Source organism: Alligator mississippiensis, chromosome 2, assembly GCF_030867095.1.
Source record: "Alligator mississippiensis isolate rAllMis1 chromosome 2, rAllMis1, whole genome shotgun sequence".
NCBI lineage: Eukaryota > Metazoa > Chordata > Crocodylia > Alligatoridae > Alligator > Alligator mississippiensis.
In genome coordinates, this window is record NC_081825.1 from 14780464 (window position 1) to 14801065 (window position 20602).

Sequence of the window (20602 nt, forward strand, 5' to 3'; positions counted from 1 at the left end):
TTTACCTGGGGAGCTATTTTAACAAATAAAGCAGATCCTTTATCTTTTAGGAAAAGGACCTTGATGGGGCATAAAAAAATTCAGACTAAAATTTCAGTGGTAATATTTTCTAGCTCATGGGACAAAGCTGCTGTAGGATTTTTCTCCCATCCAGATGTGACTTCTAGAACTGCCTTGCTCCACAGTTTTTCACCAGTGGGAATTCTTTCTTGGACCAAAGTTCTGTACTAAATGATCTGATTAATCATCACTTTAGTCCCTAGTCAGAAGTGCCCTGAGTATCTGAAATCTGAAGGCAACCTTTAAAGATTATTAATAGTTCTTTCCAATATTGATGCTCTTATTCAGAGCTGTGGAAGGCCTGAAGGATCATACTGCGTAGCCACCTGGCCATATTTCCACATATTTAGTGTTGTAGGCTAAATGTGTAGGCCTCAGTGGTCACTTCCATTGGAACAATGGTTCTATACACTGTGCTTCTCCAAAAACTGATAAATCTTTTCTTAAATCTATATTATCTCTTCACATGTATTTTTCTTCCTGTTGCATTATTGTTATCCATCCCTATAATGAATATGCAGACATTTCATAATGAAGAACAGGGAAACTTTTATTTTCATTTGTCTGAAAATGTCCTTTCTTCTAGTGAGAGTCCACAGATGGCAGTCACTAGTACGAAGATTATAGTTCTGAGGGAGACTTGTATCTTCACTTTCTTGGCAGGCACATTACATGCCTTCTGATAGTGGGTTTTAATAGTTCTGTAGTGTGTAGTGCTTGCAAGAAGTTTTTGTTTAGTCTAATACCTCATTAATAAGAGTGTAAAGGAATTAGCACTATAAAGCAGCTTTGGAAGCATCTTGACCTGATTGGCCTTCAAGGATGTGGTTGTTGGATTCTGCCCTAATGGACAGTTCTGCCTCCAAGGAGCTGCAAGCAGGACTAATGATATGGTAGATTCATAGACTTCCCTGCTAGGAAGAGAGAAAAACTTGGAATAAGTTAAGTCCCGAGACTCCCAGTAAAATTTTTCCGTCTGCTTATGCCTTGGGGCATGCTGTAGGAAAAATTATCTTAGCTACTATGTGAAAATAAATCAATTCTTCTTAGCAGTGTACAGTACCACTTCAGTTGTCAGTTTTGGGGACTCATCGTAATCAGCTGTATGTCAAGCTGATAGCCAAACTTTAAGTAACAGAACTCTGGTAATTGCTTCATTATCTTTTTTATAACTTTTTGCTTCTCCTGATATCAAAAGTATAAGACTGAAGTAGAAAAGTTGAGACATTACATTGAAAAAAATAATTGACTGCAGTTTCTGCCCCATCACCTGTTCTCAAAGAAGAAAAATAGCTCACACTAGGTGCTTTTAGATGGAAGAACTTTTATTTTTCTCTTGCTTTTTAAGGACTATTTTAATAACCAGAGACAGAAGAGACTATTAGAGCAAATAAATCCCCCTCCAAGAATAGGATATAGTAGGAGAGTAACAGCAAGGGCAATAAAAGAAATGTGTTAAATATTACTTGTATATGTATACTTGTATATGTATAAATGTTTTTTGTTGTTACTCTTAGTGGAAATGGCTAAAATATATCATTTAATTTATCTTTCTAGCTCTTGCAGCCACTTTGGAAGGAGCGCTGAGCAGGACTGCACGTATAACCCTTCAGGCAATTACAGCACAGGAAGCTGCAGTGCAGGCTGTTAATGCTCATGCTCAGATCCTGAAAGAGGCCATGGATAATTCAGAGGTAATATGCACAAATGCTGACAGGCCATCAGTCTCATTTAAGAATCCAGTATCTTTATCTAGTCCACTATTAAAGATCATATTGGATAAGAATTTATTTTCCTTGGGCTAGTGTGTAATTGCAGAACTATAGAAAATTAGGGCGAGAACAGATCAAATCTGTGTCCCAGCTTGAGGCAGGATCATCGCTGTCTAATACCTCTCAGAAGATTTTTACTGGTCTTTATTTTATCTCGTTACTGAGGATTTCTGCTTGTGTAATATTTGATTACTTTTTTTTAAAATGAAGTCACAGTATTACTTTTGCTTCTCAGTTTCACTGCCTGTAAACTAGAGAGACTATATTTACCTACCTATAAGTTCTTCAGAGTTAACATTTAATATATGTAAAAAGATTTTTGAAAAGGATAATGCTAAAATATTATAGTGCACACAGCAACAGCATATCTCCACTGTAGATATCCAAGTGAAATGCACTAGGTAACATTTCATCCAGGGGGTACATACACCTGTAGTATTCCTTGGCTGAAAGGTTTCAAACAATGCAGCCACCTCAAGCACCAGACTGTAGGGGGTGGGGGGTGGTACTAGAGCAGACTGCTGTGACCTATGTCTCTGCTCTTCACTTCTCCTTCTTCCTCCCTTCACAGGCAGTGGAGGTGGGGGTTGGGAGGAGAGACAAGAGCTGAGCAGAGACATAAAGTTTGTGGTGGGGGCTCTGTGCCAGCAGGCCTCTGATACTCCATCTCCAATCCTCTCTACTTGTTCTCTTCCCCCTCTCAGCTGAGCAGAAAGAAAGAGGAGGCTAGAGTGCCCAGCTCTAGCAGGGGTCTGACAAGGGGATTGTGGGGTGGGGAGAGGTATAGAATCATAGAAAATCAGGGTTGGAAAGGACCTTGGGTCATGTAATCCAATTCCCTACTCAAAGCAGGATCATCTCCAACTAGGTCATCCCAGCCAGGGCTATTATTGAGCTGGGCCTTCAAAACCTCTGAGGATGGAGAGTCCACCACCTTTCTAGGTAACTTGTTCCAGTGCTTCACCACCCTCCTAGTGAGAGTTTTTTCCTGACATCCAACCTAAACCTCCCTTACTGCAGCTTGAGAGCATTGCACCTTGTTCTGTCACCATTGAGAACAGTCCAGCTTCATCCTCTTCAGGTAGTTAAAGGCTGCTATCAAATCCCTCCTCAGTCTTCTCTTCTGCATACTAAATAAGCCCAGTTCCCTCATCCTCTCCTTGTAAGTCATGTGCCCCAGCCACCAAACCACTTTCGTTCCTCTCTGCTGGACTTTCTCCAACTTGTCCTCATCCTTTCTGTAGTGGGGGGCTTAAAACTGAACATAGTACTCCAGATGTGGCCTTAGCAGTGCAGAATACAGCAGAATAATTACTTCCCTCAGTCCGCTGGCAACACTCATATTAATGCAACCCAGCATGTTGTTAACCTTCTTAGCAACAAGGGCACGCTGCTGACTCATATCTAGCTTATTGTCCACGAACCCCCAGGACCTTTATGTAGAGCTGCCAGTCAGTCCCCAGGCTGTAGCAGTGCATGGGATTCTTCTGTCCTAAGTGCAGGACTTTGCATTTGTTCTTGTTGAACCTCATAGGATTTTGTTTGGCCCAATCCTTCAATTTGTCGAGGTCACTCTGAATCCTAGCCCTACCCTCCGTTGTACCCACTACACACCCCCAGGTTGGTGTCATCCATGAACTTGCTGAGGGTGCACTCCATCCCATCTGCCAGGTCGTTGATTGGGTCCTAGCTTTGGGTCCCAGCAAGAACTGTGGGGCTCCCAGTGGAGACCCAGCAGTGCTCCAGGACCCATAGTGGTACCTGGCACCTGGACATCAGGCAGGATATCCCACTTGTTTTCCCCTTGCATGCACGACACTGTCTAAGTGCAGAGGTGACAAAAAGCTAAAATAAGCCCTAAAATAACAGCTCATTTCACAAGGTGCTGTTTTGGAATGATACAGCCACTTTTAGAACGTTTCAAAGGGCTTGTTCTTGTGGACGGCTGGGCGTTTCAAGGGTGTCTGAACTGTTTTAATGGCTGTGGCTACCCACACCTTGTTAATAACAAGCTTTTACTCCTACTGAAGCATTCCCAGTGGATTTATGCGTCCCTGGTTACAGAAGTGCATTTGCTAGCATCCAAGAACTCTAGAATCATAGCACTGGAATAGACCTCGGGGTTCACTTAGTCTAGCATCTAGCAGGATGCAGGATTTACTGTTCCTGAACCACCTGACAGAAGTCTGTCTGTTCAGCCGCTTCCTGAAAACTTTTTGCCACTCCATTCAGAGCATCTGACAAAGCCTGCTGTTACTTATGAAAGTTTATTATGCTTCTCTGAATCAGTGAATCTCTAATGTACCACCCTGCCCTGCCTGAAAACCTCCAGTCAGGGAGATTCCATATATTTCCCTAGGCAGCTCATTCCATTGTACTATTTTTCCCCCCGTTTTATTTAGGAATTTTTACCTGAATCTTGCCATAAATCAATTTTGCTGTGATTCAGACCCACTGACTATAGGACAAATTCAAACTGTAGATGTTGTAGCTTTTATTAATCACTTTTTAAAACATTTGTTTGCTGCATTTTTAAAATTAAACACAAACAGCGTTTGAAAGTAAACGCCAACTAATTTTACTGTTGTCTGAGGTTCCAGATGAAAATGCCACGTATTATTTTCACTGTTTAGACAGAAACAAATAGGAAAGTAAACGGTATAAAACCTGAAAAAGCCCATTTATTTAAAATGAAGGTAATTACTTTCAAATGACCTGATGTGACATATGTCCTTCGTACATTTGAGTAATTTAGTTTTTAAGTGTGTAGCTGTCTCAGATTTTCCTTTTTGCTGATGATTGTTAGGTACAACAATTTGTCAAGTTTGAAAATTTTTGTGCTTCATATAGGTTCCAGCAGAGAAGAAATCCTCACAGTGGCGAACTTTGGAAGAAGCGCTGAAAGATCGCAGGAAGGCTGTAGATGAAGCTGCAAATGCTCTTCTGAAAGCCAAGTAAAATGTCCTTGCAATTTCATAAGTTAGCTTGTCTCATGGCAAGAAGCAACACAAAGGAGTCTGTGTGTGCACATTAAACTGGCTTCATTTTAAGTGGATTATGCCAGTGTCTGAGCTGATATACTTTATCTTTAATGTTCATTAATTAGTAACATAATTAGCATGTGTGTGCTTCTCAAGTGTTGCAGCTGTGTCTTGTGGTAGGTCAATGTTAATGCCTAAAGTAATGACATTTCCCTCTTTCATTCTGATAAACCAACAAATGTATCAGCTCATTTGTGCTAAGGTAACATGGCAGGACCAAATCATGTCCAGGCTCTTTAACTATTTTTGGACTCCTTTATATAACTTTTTCTGTCATACTCGTTTAGATAATCTCGGGTAATTCCATAACTGCCCTCTGTATGTGTGCAAGGTTCAGTAATACCATTAGGATCTGGTTATAATGGGTAATAAAAGCCTTTTGGTGTATGTTCTGCCAAACCCAGTTACCTAAAACTGGGCTTGCTAATTACATAGGCATTTTATAGAGTTATAGAGGCTGCTTTTAGGATCACTTACTCGCAGACTGAGATTCCCTGGCACACATTGCATTTTTGGTGAAATAAATGTGTTCATTGTGCCATAAATAGCAACATGTCACATGTTCATTAAATTTATGGCACCATAAAATGGCATACCAGCCACAAAGATATTCCTCAAAAAATGTGCAACATTTTGTGGCTGGTTTATGACTCCATAAATTGAGTATGTGGCATGTCCCATCATCCCAGTGCAGGTGATTAGTTGGTTGTCAGCATTAGGACCTAGATAGTCCTGTGGGCTGTGAGGGGAGTCTGCTTTGGTGGAGCACCGAGGAAGCAACATCTCCTGGTGGAGCTGCTGCTTTGGTAACACCAGGAAGTAAAGGCAAGAGCTGATGGGGAAGGTTAGGAGGCTCTTGGTCCTGGGCAAGACCTAAAACTGCACCCTGCTGGGGGTGGGTGGCCTGGTGGGGCTGTTTGTGGTGACAGAACAGCCCCCCCCCCCGAAATGCCAGGTCAGTTACTACCCCGGTGAAAGGCAAGTAGGGGCGCCTAAACCCCAGCCCCCACCTTCGGGTGAGTCATTTAATATCGGAGGTAGTTCTGGGGCCAGGCACGGCTGCAGCCACCTGAGCCTGCGTGGGGTGCAAGACCCTGCAGAGTGAGAGTAGTGGACCAGGCGCACTGGTGAGTGCCACGTGAGCCTGTGGGGTGTGTGTTGACCCTAGGCCCCAGCATAAGGGGGACAGAGTATGGGCCTCAGTGGAGGCAGAGGTGTAAAGCGGGGTGCAGTGGGGCGCCTGACAACTGCACCAGCGTAACAGCTGAGAGACCTGGAGAGCCTAGCAAGGGCATGGAGCCTAGTGGAGAGGCAAGGAGCCCAGAGGGTAGGAGCCCCGACTGTGCATGTGCATAGGGCAGGGAGCCCAGTGAGAGTGAGGGGGCTCAGAGCCCAAGGAGAGGGGCGAGTTATGAGGCTCTGTGAGGAAAGGGCATGAAGTGGGCCCCGGTAAGCAAGGGGGTTCAAAGGTAGGCCCTGCTAACATGGGGGCCAGGTTTGGTCCAGGTAAGCCGTCAGGCGCCTGAGGCCACAAGTGGGCCAGAGGCCGTCTGGGTGAGGGGCAGCTGAGGAAGTGCCATGGGGAAATGGGGGGCGAGTCAGGAGCCCCTAATTTAGAGCAGCTGGGTGAGTGACCTGGTGAGGGGCTAGCGGCATAGTCAGTTCAGTGTTCTGCTAATTGCCCAGCGCTCACTCAGGTGAGGGTCGCGGGAGAGGCCCATGAGGCCACGTGCTTGCTGGCTGGAGAGTTCAGGGAAACAAGCCTGAGGACTCTTCAGGCAAGGGCAGGGTGAGTATGGCCCCAGGGAAAAGGAGGGTTGGTATGAGATTGGCCCTGCAAAGGGGCACTATGAGAGAGACCGTGTGAGAGGCGGTGGAGTGGGAGAGGCGTCAGTGAGAGGGAGGCGATATGAGTGTGACAGGGCAGAAAGTAAGAGGCCTAACACTGAGATGAGTTGAGCCTGGCTTCAGGCTGGAGCAGAGCTCAGCTGTTAGGAACATCTGCAAGGCTTGGGATGCAGTATAGGGGTGGCTGGAGCTGCATGCAGAGGCCCAGGAGAACAGGGCATTCAAAGAGCAGCCTCCCGCCTAATTAACGCCTCAGTTATGTTTCATCAAGGCATGGCAGGTGAGACAGGTGGGCGGCATGCCCAGAGGTAGATGAGGAGACTAGCACTGTGGCTAGTCAGGAGTTCCCTTTTTGCCGCGCTAAGGATCAGTAGGGTCTACTCTGGCGGTGCAGCTGGGAACCAGGTGCCCCCTCGATTGGGACTTGCGTGATTGGGGTTTGAGGAATGTTGTGCCTTGTTCCCGTATAATAAACATTTAGCATTTGTTTCTGAGTATTTTAGACAGGATCTTCTAGAATAGTGATTCCAGTAAGAGAAAGAGGCCTGGTGTCAGGTTGTGGTGGGAACGATGCTACAGTGTAAATAGCTTGAACAGATGGCTCCTGGAAAAGCTAAGAAAAATCAATACTGAAAGCCCTGAGGGAGAGGGAGGACTCTGGAAAAGCTTTTAGCAAAACAGCAACCAAACTCAGTCATCCTCATGGCCACCCACTCACTCAGGCAAATACCTGCAATGCTGTTTTCTAATAAATGCAACTTTTGTTTCAAACCTCATAGAAACACTAAATCCATAAACATCTAGGCTTTGCGGTTACAGCTCTCCTTTAGCCGCAAAGGTATTCAGCAGAGTTAAGAGATATGGGGAAATCATTTAGTTCATCTAGTTCAGTTTCCCTGCCAGTTCAGCTGAGAAGTGAACCTATGAACCTGCTAATTGACAGCTTCTGCTTCTTTGTAGAGAAGAATTAGAGAAAATAAAGGTTGTGATTGATGATGCCAAAAAGTCTCAGATTTCTGGCACCAAATCTTACATTCTTGCTGCGGAAGAGAATCTTCATCACATGATAGTGGACCTGGACAATGCAATCAAAAAGGTAGTGTTTCCAAAGGCGGCAGTCGTGAGTTGCCACTAGCATAATGAGTGCTTGCCAGCATATACTCAGATTTCTGCAGTAGCTTTTATATTTTTTAGGGCTGTTAGCTGTAACTTTGTATTTTTGGGCTGATGTGCTATAATGGGTGAACAGACTGTTCCCAATGAGTTCTTCAGAAGACTGACGCAGTCCTGAAAGGTTGGCCTAGTTACTTGATCACTGTATGCTTTTATTTCATGGTAGTTGGGCAACATGTAGCTGATGTTGATTCAGTAACAAACAGATAAAGTGTAACAAGGCAAGGGAGCAGTGTTAGTTTTAGTTTCATGCATTCAGGCACAAAGATGCTCTTGAGTTGGCCTCTCTCCTCTGGCCAGGAAAAAAATCCTAAATAAGATTAGATAATTACAAAGGATTTTTTTGTGTTTAATTTAAAATAAACGTTCTTGGGAAAATCAAGTTTTTTAAAAGGAGATGGTTGAGAAGAGCATAATCACCATGACCGTGAGGTTAGAGCACAGGACTAGGAGCTGGAATTGAACCTCCATTGTGATATGCTTCTTGCAGACATTTAAAAAAAAACAAAAAAACCCAACCAAAAATGTGCTTTACTTAAACTCGGTGCTCTCCCGCACTGAGACCAGCATATGCTCGGGAGAGGCAGTGTGTTTGTTGGACCTGACTCGCCTGATGTCTGTATGGATTGGGTGTTTTAATGAAGTTTTTTTGGCACTTTTGTCTGATAGCTGATTTGAATAAGCTTTAGATAAAAGGGCCAAAAAGCCTTGCTGAAGTTCCCAATCTATACAGATGCTGTGAAGCCGGGTCAAAGTAATGCATTGCTTCTTCCAGTGAAGCATGTGTTTTTTGAGGAGGAGGTATTTTCTAATTTTTTTTTTTTTTAACTTCTGCAAACAGCCATAATGACTTAGTTTATAGGCTTGCTAATAACCTTCCTTTGCTTCCTAATCTGTAACATGAGGGTAAAACTCACCTGCCTTGCCAAGGGGTCAGAACTTGTTATGGTTTTTAAGATTTTTCATTAAAATGCATCTTGTCTGCTTATTGACAGAGGGGAGTCAGGACAGATCTAAAACTCTACAGCCAACATGCCACTGGCATGAGATTGTGTCCTGACTGGCTGAATTATACATCAGAGATGTAGTAGAGCTTTACAACTGTTGGGTACCCTAGAATTTAGGATCTGGTCTTCTGATCCTGCCTGTGGCACCAGCTGACCATCTGACTAGAATCCATGTGCAGTGTAGATAGAGGGAGGAGGAAGGTTTGCAGTAATAGCTACAGCCGTGAATTACTCTGAGAGCACTTTGGGTGAAATGGTATTAAAGTCACTTGGTAAATTTCATTTTGATATATTGGTGATGGAACAGACACTGCTGCTAATGAGTGAAGTGGGTGCCTGTGCTATATATGTATGACATTTGGATATTTTCCTTGAAAGGTAAACTAACTCTTCCTTTTTTCTTCCTCCTCCTTTCCAGGTTCAGGGAGCTCAGTCTGAGGCTAAGATAGTAGCTCAGTACCATGAGCTTGTAGCTACAGCTCGGGATGAATTTCAGCGAGAACTTGATAGCATCACTCCAGATGTAGAGTCTGGCTGGAAGGGGCTAAGTAAGTCTTGGACTCTGATGTTACCTTTAATGTTTGATACACAAAATACTTCGTTTTTCCCACATCTCTGCATCTGTGCCCACTGACTGAGTTTTTTCAATTTTTGTCTGATAGTTTTGACTGGTTATCAACTGCTTAAAATATTTTAAAGTAAATTTGCTGTAAACCAGCTGGTACAGGAGACCCTCAGTTTAGATGGGTAATTGAGAGAGCAAGTCTACTGTCATTGATGAAAATGCAAGATACAGGCTTTGTACAGACATTCAGTTTTTCCCAGGAGGAGTTGTTGCTCTTCCAGAAGAAAACACGAGTATACATATGTTGAGGCTTTTTCTCCCAGAGTAAAAATGGCCACTTCAGGAGAAAAATAACTTGGGTACAACCAGAGGTGCAGTGATATATTAGTTGCCTATCAGATTGGCACAAATAAAAGGGAACTTTACATTATCGGCTGTTGGCTTTTTTAGGCCGTTGTAGCCAATAATGTTTTCTGATACTTACGCCTTCTGGCCAGGGCCCCTGGACACCTGGGTTCCCTCCTGTGAGCTGGGGTGAACCTGGGTACACCCCCATCCCCTCCACCAGCAGGCCAGGCTGGGTTGGAGCAGAGCAGCTGCTGCAATTTCCTGGGTGCTGGTGTGGCATGGACTGCAGGCTGGGGCTGGGGCAGGTGCTGTAAAAGGCACCGAATACTGCAAACGTGACTGGGGCGGGCAGAGCTGATATGCCTGGCCTGGCCCAGTGTGACTCAGCCTGCAGTGCCTGGGGGGGTCTGTGCCTCCGGGACTAGGGGCAGAGCATGGCAGGTTCTGGGGCAGCCTCTCCTCTCTCTGCTGTCAGAGTTGCTCAGTCTCTGGTCCCTCCCCAGAGCGCAGCAGCATATGGAAATGCAGCCAAGCCTCCCTGGGCGCACAGTAGTAGCAGAGTCCCATGTGTTCCATGCCTGGCTGCACCAGCCACCAGTGAGGGCAGAGGGGGATAAAGGTTGGGGCAGGGGGGCAAGTGCCTGCTGTGGGTCTGATTCTGGCTCTGACCTAGGCTTGGGGCTGGGGTGGGAGCTGCAACAGCCACCTGCCTCCCTACCCGCCAAAGCTGAGGAAGGGTTCTCCTCCCCATTTCCTCTCCTCTCCCCCCTACACAGTGCACATGGTGGGGGGCTAGTCTTACATCTGAGGCACTGGGGTATGTGCTGCCTCATGGGGGATGAGGCCCCTCACAGCTGCACCTCTCTGCAAGCCACATTCTGCCCACCTTGCCCCAGCACTCAAGCCCCTCTCGTGGTCAGGCAGCAAAAGTGAGGATGAGGGCTCTGAAGGAGAAGGGGGAAGGCAGTGGCTCCCAGACATGTCTCCCTTTTCCCCAGGTCATGCACATGCTGCTGCTTCACGGAGCTCAGGGGAGACTCCATCCCCCTCACCTGGCAGTGGCTGTCAGAAGCTGCCTCCTCCCCTCTTTCTCCCCCCGCAACCACTCACCACCCTGGGCAGCCATGGCTTTGCCTTGAGCAGGAGGAGAACAAGGAGCCTGGCCCAGAACCACCCAGCCCTGGGTAGCCAGGTAGGCTTAGGCAGCTGCCTCCCAGGCTGGGGTTGAAGGCCAGGAGCCGAAGGGCTCTGCACAGCCAGTTGCAGGCACTGCCAGGCTAGCCCTGCGTACTGCAACTGGCATGGGCAGTTTTACATGTGCTCCAGGAGTTCGGGGGGGGGGGGGGGAGGGTGGTGCTTTAATTAGAACGGCTTCGGGAGCTGCTATAATAAAAGTGCCACTGTGTCTCCTGTATCAGTGTCCCTACACTTAGAAATGTTTCTAAATATACTAAATATCATTTATCCGATGTGTATTGGTGATATGGCTGGTTAATAATTGGCTATCGGTATCGGCCAAGAAAATCTTAATCGGTGCACCCCTAATGTCCAGGAGAGTTACATGCTGACAACACAGGCTGACCATGGGCTGTCTGGGTTAGCCAGTCAGGGCAGTCCTATGCACTACTGTCTTCTGTTGCCAGGCTGACTAAGGGAGCCTAGAGAGCATGCCTGTATATGTGCACAAACCGCCCCTCCCCTTGCAAAGTGTCAGCACTGCAAGCTCTCCACTCTTCAGAGGCTCAGCATTCAAATGTCTGCACTTGTGGCTCTGGGTAAGTTTTATCTGCCATGAAAGATATCAGATTTACCCAAAGAACCATGTCTGCCTATGTCCTTAGACCAACACAGCTATAACCTACACCCCTGGAAGAAACATGGGAGAATTTTTCTAGATTATTTGAACGGGTGTACGATGCCACAGCAGGTTTTTGGGGTTTTTTTGGTAAGGTTTCTTTTTTACACCCAATCAAGTACCACCAGTGAGATTTCACTGGCTAAGGCACTTATCTGTCTGCAGGGGAGTCACTTAGGTGTCCAGGTGTCCTAGGAGGAGTGATGCAGAGTTCAGACTATGCAGTGAGGTGAGATGCTCTGACCCACTTCACTATGGGAGTCCTTTCAGTATAACACAAGCACCTATTACAGATGGGGCAGTTGGAGGAACTTGGCTTTTTGCTGGTTTCATTAAAATTTGAATTTGATTTAAGAATTTGAATTGTGAAATAGTTATGAAAAATAAAGATTATCTGTAGATCAGTAAAGAGCTCTGCACTGGCTTCCTTGAATGTTTTAAGAGACTTAGTGCAGTTGCAGTATAGTAGCTAGATTAGGTCCACTCTCACTGAAATGAAGGCTATTCATTTATTTTTATGGATGAAGGTCTTGCGAGCTACTGAACTGCTGCTCTTTTTTCACTAGTCATCAGTGATAAGATTGTTCAGCAACAGAAATGGAGCACTAGGATGTTTCTCCTTTTTGGAAGTAGGGTTTAAGTAAATATAGCTTTGCCTTCTTTTGGGGACGCCCCAAATTAGCAGTTGAGTATGGGCTTATGTTCTGGCTTTGACTAGGGCCAGAATAACATGCATGTTTAAATGCTCTTGAAATCAGCACCTTGCTCCAGGTGAATGGTTTGGTGTTGATCTGACGGTGTGAGTCCAGAACTCTGACGTTTTGCTTCCTGGACATAGTGGCGACCATTACTTATGGGTTTTTTTTGTGCTGAGGATATAACTTTTAATGGATCTTACAGATAGCAAAGACATGTATATGATTCTTCTTAATGGTGTTGGCTTACACAGCAGTAAGAGATGCTGCTGTAATTCCAAGATGACTCCATTTGTTTTCTACTGTCCTGAGAATGCATATTTCTCTGTAGAGGACTCTGGCTGCGTTTGCTTGCAGTGAGATGAAACAACTGTGGTGTAAACAGTTTTTTACTCCAGATATTTACCTAGAGAGATGGGTAGGAATTAGAGAAAATGGGTGCATGTGTGTTCTTTTTTCTAAGCCTAGTTTGTATACGCTTTGGTGCCTTGCTGACTACTGCTCATCAGAGTTGCTGCTCCAGTGCCAAACTGTCTACTGTTAATATTTCAGCTCTTCTTGGTCTGTCTGTGAAATTTGAATTTCTTACTGTTTGAGGGAATCTGTGAGGTGCTTGGGCTTTTCATACCTTGAGGTTGGCCCCCTCTCCCCCCCAGCTTAGAAATATGCCAAAGATTAGAAATAGTTGGTACAAAAGTCATCTGAGTTGCAAGTTATTGAAATCTGGAATTTAATTTTAATTAACCCTATTTCTATACCCTAATTATAATAGTTTTATAACTTGCTAAGCTGTAGTGTAGTACTACAGAATTTAAGGTTTTATTTTCGACAATATAAAAATGCACTTTTCGGATTTACAGTACAACTATTTCATGTTTGTATGCAAGACCGTTACCAATCATTTGCCTAACAGAGTTACTGAATTAGACCACAGTAGGTTGTTGTATTTTCTCTGATGACAGTTTTGTGCTAAAGTGCATAATATAGCCATAAAGACTCACTTCAGGCACCAAAATAATTTGACAGGTTTTTGTAGATGGTAAACTAAGTATTCTCCAAATTCTCTAAAACTGCATTTGTCTTTGTCTGGTAAATGCTAAAAGTTTGTTCTTGTTAAATGAATATTGATAGATATGAGCAGCTTATTTAAAGTGTAAAAAGGCTTTGTTTAACCAGAGGAGGCTATTGCAACCCACTGCTGTGAACTGTAGCAGGTTCATCTTAAGTTGTTTGGGTTTGAATCTTAAAATCATTTCCGAGAGTTCATGCTTGACCCCAATCCAGCAGTGGACATTACACTTTGGTTGGGCTCCCTATGTCCTCAGTTTCACCTGCAAGCTATCCATTTCAGGGTCAAGTTCGAGAAGGGTTACATAAACTCTGCCATTGTTCTTGGGAATAAATTTTCCCCATAGTCATCTGCTTTATCTATTCAAACTTTGAGAGCATGTTCTTAACTGCAGCTAACTTGATTAATTAATATCATTAAACTTTGTTCCAAGTTCCATTTTGAAGTTTGTTAGTAACTGCCGTGGCTTTTTCCTTTGGAGTAACTGAAACTGCCAGAGTAATTGCAAAGAACAATATCCTTGCTGCATTTCCTAATTCAGATTTTCCCCTTTGATGAAAATGCAGAGGTTTGTCTGCACTGTTCCTTTGCTGTGACCATTAAACTTCTACAATCTGCATTTGTGGATTTCTAAATGGGCTTTGTTTCGGGCTGCATCTTAGTATTACATGAAAGGAGGAAGTGCTAAACAGCATAATACTGATTTCTATTCTGAAGCCAGAAGTGGTATGTTTCCACTGACACTTCTGTGCACTTTTTGTGACTAATGGATTTGCTGCAGTGAATGTGCATTAATTTTTTCAAAACTCTCCTCTTTCTGTTGCAGAGATAACTGATATAGGTGAGTTACTAGAACTTTTTTCTCTTGCATGTTGTCTTCATTCTGCGTTGGTGTTGTGCATTGCTTTACTCAACATCACCTGAGTGCTAACTTGCTGCATACTTAAAATGGATTAGCACTGAGGCTTGCCCTGGGACTCTTTTTTTTATTTAATTTCTCCACTCATCTGTTAATATCACAGAGACTCCAAGTAGCTTTGCTGCTCAGGTAGAGTGGCTTTAGTTGTTCCTCTGTAAATAAGAAGAGATTATGGAGCTTAGAAGGTTTTTAGTTAATGTAAGCCTGTCCACAATACCTTTCAACTCTTCTGAGACTAGAGTTGGAGCTCAGGACCGTGAAGCAGGATCTCCCATGCGCTAATCCCCACTCTGGCATTGACTCTGACTTTGGTTATGCCACAGATTTCCATGTGCCTCCTGTTTGGGGTGCCTCAGCCTTGGAGGCTCAACTTGTGGCACTGGTGGTCTGCTGAGTGCCCAGAGCCTGCTGGTGCTATTGGAACCCAGCACCTCCTGAAAATCATGCTGTTGGTCTCAAGTAGGGCCTCCAGAATGAGTGGACTCTCTAAAAATGCACTCCAGGTTTTTTGCCCGAGATAAAAAATGTTTTAAATTTTTTAAAAGTGAAGACAAAGTGACACCACACTCCCCTGACAGCAGTATGAGGAGGGACAAATAAATTGTCACTGGAATAATCTTCCGTCCTGCCCCAGGCCCTGCATTGGGGTAGGGGGTGTTAGCTGCCTTAATGGAGACTAGAAACTCCATAACGCAATCTCCGAGTAGAGCCAGAACCTTAACTGCATCAGTGTCTCCCTCCTCCCTACTCCAGTGCTGACTCAGCATCATGCCAGGGAGCTCAGCCTGTCAGACTATTTTGGAGCAGAGATAAGAAAGATTCCTCAAGCCCATCCATTTCAGACTGATGCAGATTCAGCTCAAGCCCCTCCCTTCAACTATGGGAGAATTGCCTGAAACCAGCAATTCTGCTCCTTGCACTCTGGTGCTCCTGCTTAACCCTTGGCTAGCTAGGCCTTTGCATGAAACATCAATACCTTAATCTACATTTTGAGGTCAGTAGGCAAAAGAACAGGCAAGATATGCCCACAGTAAGATACTGAATGAGCTGCTGTGTTCAGCACTGACTTTTTCCTTGGGAATCAGCTTGAGACCCAGGCTCACTTGGGACAAAATGCAGCATTCCAGTCTCTAGGCATTAAAGACAGGAATCACACGGGTATCAAACTCACCCTGGGCCTTGGACTGGATCCTGACCGTGGCATTCCTGGGCCAGTTCTGTGGGGCCAGCGACTGTGGTGGTGGTGGTGGGGTCTGAAAATGGCAGTGGGCATCTAGGGATTAGCTTGCTGTCAAACGTCAGGGCCAACGGGGCCCAGGGACTTTAATTTTGGGGCATGCCATGTCCCCCAACTTGCATTAGCCTCCAGGCCTCATGTTTGACACCTGTGATTTATGTCATACAGAAAAGGCAGCAGCCCCCTTGCCAGAGACGGACCTAGTTCTGGTCACTGCTCATTCGTCTTGCTTTTACCCACTCATGTCCAGGCTCTGGGTTGGCTTTACTTGATAGCTCTTGAGCACTGTGTGGCTTACCAGAGCAAAAGTGCATGATGCTTTAAAAAACAATGAAAGGGCATGTCTGTGCCCTGAGGAGCTTACATTTCAATAATAGACTTAATGCGCTGTGGCAGAACTTGTAGATGAGGAAAAATAGGACTAGGAAAGCAAGGGTTAAGTGTGACATTACAGTCGCTTCTCCCTGTATTTTAGAAGAAGAGTAGTTTACTTTGTAGATATCCAGCAAGTGAGCTTGGATGGGTATTGGCATAAGGTGAGGGTTAGATGGGCTAGGGGGTGGGGTGTGTACGTGTTTGCATGTGTAGGGTTGGGCGGGAGCTGTGGTGTCTGCCTTTCTACAGATACATTTTTAACACTGCCTGTCCTTCCTAGCTGGCCAGCTGTCAACAGATGACTTAAATTCTCTCATTGCCCATGCTCATCGTCGCATTGACCAATTAAACAGGGAACTGGCTGAGCACAGAGTGAGAGAGCAGCAGCACATTGAGATTGCCCTGGAAAAGCAAAAACTGGAAAACAAGAAAGCACTTGAGACTGCAGTGGCAAAAGCACTGGAGCACCATAAAAGTGAGCTCCACATCGAGCAGGAGAGAAAGGTAAGAGCAGCCTGGTCTGTCTTGGCATCTTCCAGCATGTAGGATTTAGCAGGGATTTCTGTCATGTAGTGTATTGGTAATTAATAGCATGACAGTGGCTTAAATGTGTTACAGCTTTGAGGCAGACACAGTTCCTGGGGTGGATTGTCTGCCTATATCCTTAGACCAACACGGCTACAACCTAAACCCTTACAGCTTTGAAGCCCTTGGTGTGCAGCTCCAAATCGAACAAGTAGAGTAATGTTTTCAGAAGATCTGAGTCACTATTTCTGGAAGGCTATATCTCATGTGATCAGAAGAGTGCAGAGGGCAGATTAAGCATATAAATTGCTTGGGAACACTCGTGAACACCAGAGGGGAAGAACCTGGCTCAGAGTCACTAGCAGAAATCTCATTGATTTCACTAGGACCAAAGGTTTCACCCTGGGCCCTGATTGCCAAAACCATGTTCCGAGTGATCTTGGCTTGATGACTGTCTTCTTCCCCAGCTGTTTTAACTGAGCTCTGTGAGGTCAGGTCTGTTCTGGGTTTTTTGCAAAGGAAGGGAGACAACTAAAATCTCCTTTTATCAGGTGGTTAAAAAGCTCTCTCCCTTCAGAGATTTTTTTTTTTTTTTTTGAGCATATAGTTAAAAAGTTTCTGCTGCCATCTGCTAGCTTCTCTAATGACTTTTAAAAAACAAATAGCCACTTCTGAAGCAGGAGTGGGTCCAGTGTTCAGTAGACAACCTCATCTATACTGTTTCTATGGCTCAGAAAATAGCACACCCCATAGTGCAGTACCTTTTCTGCCTTTCAGTTGAAGCCAGTGTTTGTACTTCAGAATGGGAACTGTTAGCTCTCCCATGAGTATACTCGCTGCCTATTGCTGGTGTTAGAAACTGTGCTCCTACTTTGGACTTTTTTTTTTTAATACAGTTAAAGAGAACCTTAAAAGCATCTATATCTTTTCCTTAAGTGTATCTGGAGTCTTAGAAATCTCCTTGATCTGAGGAATGTGTGCTCTAGAGACCTAATGCAGAGTTCTTTTCAACATTGCTCTTGCTGTTGGCGAAACATTTCAAGGTGAAGGTTTCACACCTTGTGCTTTCTCACAGATGGAAGAAGTCCGAGATGTAATGGAAACTGAAATGAGAACCCAGCTTCGCAGGCAGGCAGCTGCCCACACTGATCACCTGAGAGATGTCCTTAAGGTTCAAGAACAGGAGCTCAAGCTGGAGTTTGAGCAGGTGAGAGAGGAACCTGTGTTAGGTAGTGGCCTTGCTCCCTGGGGTAACGTGAGTCTCCCAGGGCAGCAGCCTTACTAATGCACCTTCCAGTATGTATTTAAAGCAGGCCAAGGAATGAGTCCTGTTGAACTGGGAAACTAGAGAAATACACCATTTAATGACTCCTGAATTGCTTTTGCTGTAGGAGAGGGGGCTTCTTGCTGCTATATAGCAAGGACTGTTTCACCCTAGTAATAAGCTAGAAAGCCTGATCCCCAGTGCTGTGTTACACATTGAGACCCAAATGTGTTGGGAAGGACTGGGATAAGCTGGGGCAGTTTGTGCTGCATGACTGAGTCTTTTCACGTGTCCCTGTGTGGATTTGCTACATTACTTAAGGGTTTTTACTTGTTCATTGCAGAACTTGTCTGAGAAGCTGAGCGAACAGGAAATGCACTTCAGACGCCTTACGCAAGACCAACTGGACAACTTCACTCTGGACATAAACACAGCCTATGCCCGCCTGAAAGGAATTGAGCAGGCAGTTGAGAGTGAGCCTGAGCTAGCTAGAGCCAAGACTTGAGAATTTATGGCCTCAGATTGGGTGACTGAGTATGTAATTAGGCATGACGTCTCAAGTGCCAGCAGGCTTCATGACCCAGTGCCCTTCAGGCAGAGGGGTGTGCTCTCTGCCTTTTGAATTCTACTTCAGGTAGAAGCAGGTTCCCTGGTCATTGGGTAGGACTTGGGTATAACGATATGCAGGATTCACACCTTGCTTCAGTGTTGAGATCGTATATGTATCTACTAGAGGGCAGGCGAGTTCTAACACTTCCAAAAATAGCTAGCTGATTCCTGGGAAGGGAATGAGCCTTCTTGTTCGTGCTTTAAATTGACTGAGGGTGGAGCGGACCTTTTACAAATGTCGCACCTTGGTGCGACTATTTATGTCTGTGTGCCCCGATCCTAGATGAACTGGTTCTTTCTGGGTTTGTTGCAGGTCACGCGGTAGCTGAGGAAGAGGCCAGGAAGGCCCATCAATTGTGGTTATCTGTGGAAGCTTTAAAATACACCATGAAAACTGCCTGTGGGGAGAGCCCTACTGAACCACTGCAGAGCGCAGTTGAGGCTATCAGAGCCAGCTGTTCTGACAATACATTTACTGAAGCCTTAATAGCAGCTCTCCCTCAAGAATCGCTGACACGGGGAGTCTACAGTGAAGAGGCCCTCCGGGCACGCTTTTACGTAGTCCAAAAACTGGCAAAAAGAGTGGCCATGATTGATGAGACGAGGAACAGCTTGTACCAGTACTTCCTGTCCTACCTGCAGGCCCTGCTCATGTTTCACCCTCAGCAGCTGAAGCCACCTGCTGAGCTCAGCACCGATGAGCTGGACACATTTAAGTTACTGTCTTATGCCTCCTATTGTATTGAGCATGGAGACCTAGAGCTGGCGGCTAAATTTGTCAACCAGTTAAAGGGCGAGTCTAGGCGAGTGGCGCAGGACTGGCTGGCTGAAGCGCGAAGGACCCTGGAAACAAAACAGATTGTGGAAATCCTGACTGCCTACGCCAGTGCCATGGGCTTGGGAACAATCCAAGTGCAGTGAGTCAGGAGTCTGTTTTTGGAAGCAGTTGGATACAGAATTGTTCCTGTGCTGGAAAGAAACGAAGAGTTTAAGGAAGTTTGCATTCTAGGGTATTGGTACGGGCTAGCAATGTTTGTCAACCACGGGTACCGTCCTGTCTCCTTGCACTGTACTGAACCACCTATTGTGTTTTGTTGTTTCTGTCATCATTGTGACAGCAGACTTCAGGAAAGCTTTCTCTGCCATATGCATAACAACTTTTGTTTCCAGGTCTTAATGATCGGGTTTGTGATCCAACCAAAATAATGTTTGTAACCCACCATTACTGATTTGCCACTTGGTGCAGTTAAATAAAAATGAGGTGTAAAAAAACCAACCCACGACTCCTGCTGTTCAGTTCTGCTTTTTTAATATATACCACACATGAACGGGTTGTGAACAGGGAGGACACTGCCTCCAGACTAGCAATTTCATGGGCAGCATGTTTTCCGGAGATGCCTATTTGATGAGGTTGACAGGGAGAGCAAAGCAACATGGTAGCTACAGCAGTTAAGCGCTCGGTGTAACCCTGTGTCAGTAAAGGTCTTCTGCAGTACACCAACCAGCAGTCTCAAACTGACAGGAAGAGAAGGAGACTAAAGCAGTATTAAAGCAGACCAGTGATGTAGGAGCCTGAAGGGATCAAAGGCCTGAAGCTGAGGGACACAAACTCTTAATAACTGCATGAACATGCTTCATTCAGCTTCTAGGGACTAGCTACTCTCTCATGGCCCTGGCTGTCTCTTTCTAGAGAAGATAGTGCCAGTACTATTTTTTGTGCAATTGTAATTAAAATATTGAACAGCATCAAGATAAGGACAAGTCTGAATTAAGCATGTGTGCTTGTGTTGTGCAGTTCAGGTTCCAAAAAAAAAATGGTTCCCCTTAACATATGGCTGAAGGAAAAGACTTGTAATAAGCCTGAAATAACCCAGGCTTGGACAGGACAGTTCCAGCTGCATATAAAGGATTATCCTTGACCATCATCTGGTTTAATTAGATAATAACTGGAAAACCATAGACATATCTGTCCCCTCGTAATAGAGTTAGCTATGTGTATGGAATTTGGATAGCCTGGCTACTGGCTCTGGGTGCTTTATTTTGGAGTGTAACATTATTCTGTACCAATCCTTCCAAAGCCAGGTGTAGTAAGAGGCTGACTGCAGTATTTTAGTCAAGTTAACCCAAGGTATTAATAATGATAGCAGGTTATAGTCTAAGGCAGTGGTGCCTAACTTTGTAGGGCTGTGCAAAACAGCATCGTTTCATTTCGACTTCTGTTTTGCCATTTCAAAGGGCCA

At 44.9% G+C, this 20602-nt stretch overlaps 1 protein-coding gene across 6 annotated transcripts in view; it reads left to right on the forward strand.

Moving 5' to 3' along the window:
• IMMT (inner membrane mitochondrial protein) overlaps positions 1-19638 on the forward strand; it is a 34361-nt gene extending 14723 nt beyond the window's left edge. For 2 of the 6 annotated variants that reach the window (XM_006271489.4, XM_006271490.4), the window contains exons 7-15: positions 1618-1754; positions 4683-4786; positions 7682-7817; positions 9320-9449; positions 14260-14274; positions 16245-16468; positions 17565-17696; positions 18097-18226; positions 18676-19638. In XM_006271489.4, coding sequence (XP_006271551.1) covers positions 1618-1754; positions 4683-4786; positions 7682-7817; positions 9320-9449; positions 14260-14274; positions 16245-16468; positions 17565-17696; positions 18097-18226; positions 18676-19283 — 1616 coding nt within the window. In that variant the 3' untranslated portion in view covers positions 19284-19638. Of the gene's footprint in view, positions 1-1617; positions 1755-4682; positions 4787-7681; positions 7818-9319; positions 9450-11457; positions 11590-14259; positions 14275-16244; positions 16469-17564; positions 17697-18096; positions 18227-18675 lie in introns of those variants that run through there. The other 4 variants (XM_006271491.4, XM_059721458.1, XM_059721457.1 and 1 more) reach the window with 4 other exon arrangements.
• The last annotated feature ends 964 nt before the right edge of the window (positions 19639-20602 follow it).